At 45.0% G+C, this 1,448-nt stretch overlaps 1 protein-coding gene across 1 annotated transcript in view; it reads right to left on the bottom strand.

Moving 5' to 3' along the window:
* COL9A1 (collagen, type IX, alpha 1) overlaps window positions 1–946 on the bottom strand; it is a 100,878-nt gene extending 99,932 nt beyond the window's left edge. The window contains exon 1 of the mRNA XM_011969391.1: window positions 775–946. Within this exon, the coding sequence (XP_011824781.1) occupies window positions 775–788 (14 nt within the window). The 5' untranslated portion in view covers window positions 789–946. The remainder of the gene's footprint in view (window positions 1–774) is intronic.
* Between the last annotated feature and the right edge of the window lie 502 nt (window positions 947–1,448).

Below are 1,448 nucleotides of genomic sequence, written 5' to 3'. Positions count from 1 at the left end.
TTCAAACCTGGTAAACCTAATTAATATAAGGTGATCAAATCCCAGTATAGTTTATTTTTTTCTTTTCTTTTTCTTTTCTTTTTTTTTTTTTTTTTGAGACGGAGTCTCACTCTGTCGCCCACACTGGAGTGCCAAGGCGCAATCTTGGCTCACTGCAACCTCCAACTCCCGGGTTCAAGCGATTCTCCTGCTTCAACCTCCTGAGTAACTGGGATTACAGGCATGTGCCACCACGCCCAGCTACTTTTTCTATTTTTAATAGAGACAGGGTTTCACCATGGTGGTCAGTCTGGTCTTGAACTCCTGACCTCGTGATTCGCCCACCTCGGCCTCCCAAAGTGCTGGGATTACAGGCGTAAGCCACCGCGCCTGGCCTTCATTTTTACTTTGAAACCCTACTGAGAGATGTAAGGAACTCATGTTTCCAGCCCCCACTGTCCCTGTTGTTTTGTTGATCTCACTTTCTCGATATTTACCTATCTCACTGTTTTGGTACCTATTTCTTTGTCTCTGGTTTCTTTCATCTTTGATTTCCTTTCTCTCCTTTTCTGTGACTATCACTTTCTCTCCCTTCCTCTGTCTCTCTTTTTTTGTGTCTCTCTTTGGTTTCTCACGCTTGCTCTCTTGTCTTACTCTCTCATCAGTCTCTCTTTCTGTCTCTCACCTTGCGGCTCACCTACTCTCATCCTACCACTGCTGCAAAAATACAGACCCTTGGTTCTGAGGACCCCCAGCCCCGTCTCCCCACCACTCTTTCCAGGGTTATTGTCTTACCAGCAAGTCTTCATTTTCCCAGTTGATTTTCTTTGTTTGCCAACAGTCCCTATGAAGAAGGGGTTGGAAGGGAGTCACTGTCCCCTCCCTACCCCTTCACTGTCACCCTAGGACTATGAGTTCTGGGCCCAGCCTTGGTCCCTCCTGCCCTGGTGAGGGCTAAAAGCAAAGGGAGAGAACCAGAGGAATCTCGTGACACTTTAAACTGAAGCAAAAGAAAGGGGTGGAGAGAAGCAGTGCTGTAAGCCCAGGCCTAGGGGTGTGTCCTCAAAGCTAACAAGGTTACACTGAAGGAGGGATTTACAGGGGAAAGTTTGTTGAAAAGAAAAAAATAAAATCAGGATGTGGAGAAATTCACCAGAAGGATCCAGGCAAGGTGCTATAGGAACACAGTAGATGCTCTTAGATCTGCTATAGGAGTACAATGGCAGCTTTCAGAACTGCTATAGGAATACAGTGGAAGCTTTCAGAGGGCTGAGGTTCCAGTAAAAATGTGCCCATGAGGAGGCGGAGTGCCCAATCAAACTAGGTTTCAATCCCTGTTTATTCTGAAGCTTACTAGTTGTGTGTCCTTGAGAGAGTTAGTTCACCTTTCTGTAACTAGATGCCTTAATTGTAAAACAGATTGAAAATACTTACATTAAAACAATGGTTTTGAGAATTAAATGAGGTAT

This window comes from Mandrillus leucophaeus, unplaced genomic scaffold (genome assembly GCF_000951045.1).
Source record: "Mandrillus leucophaeus isolate KB7577 unplaced genomic scaffold, Mleu.le_1.0 Scaffold889, whole genome shotgun sequence".
Classification (NCBI taxonomy): Eukaryota; Metazoa; Chordata; class Mammalia; order Primates; family Cercopithecidae; genus Mandrillus; species Mandrillus leucophaeus.
The sequence above is the reverse complement of the archived record's forward strand: the minus strand, read 5'-3'. Positions and strand labels throughout refer to the sequence as shown.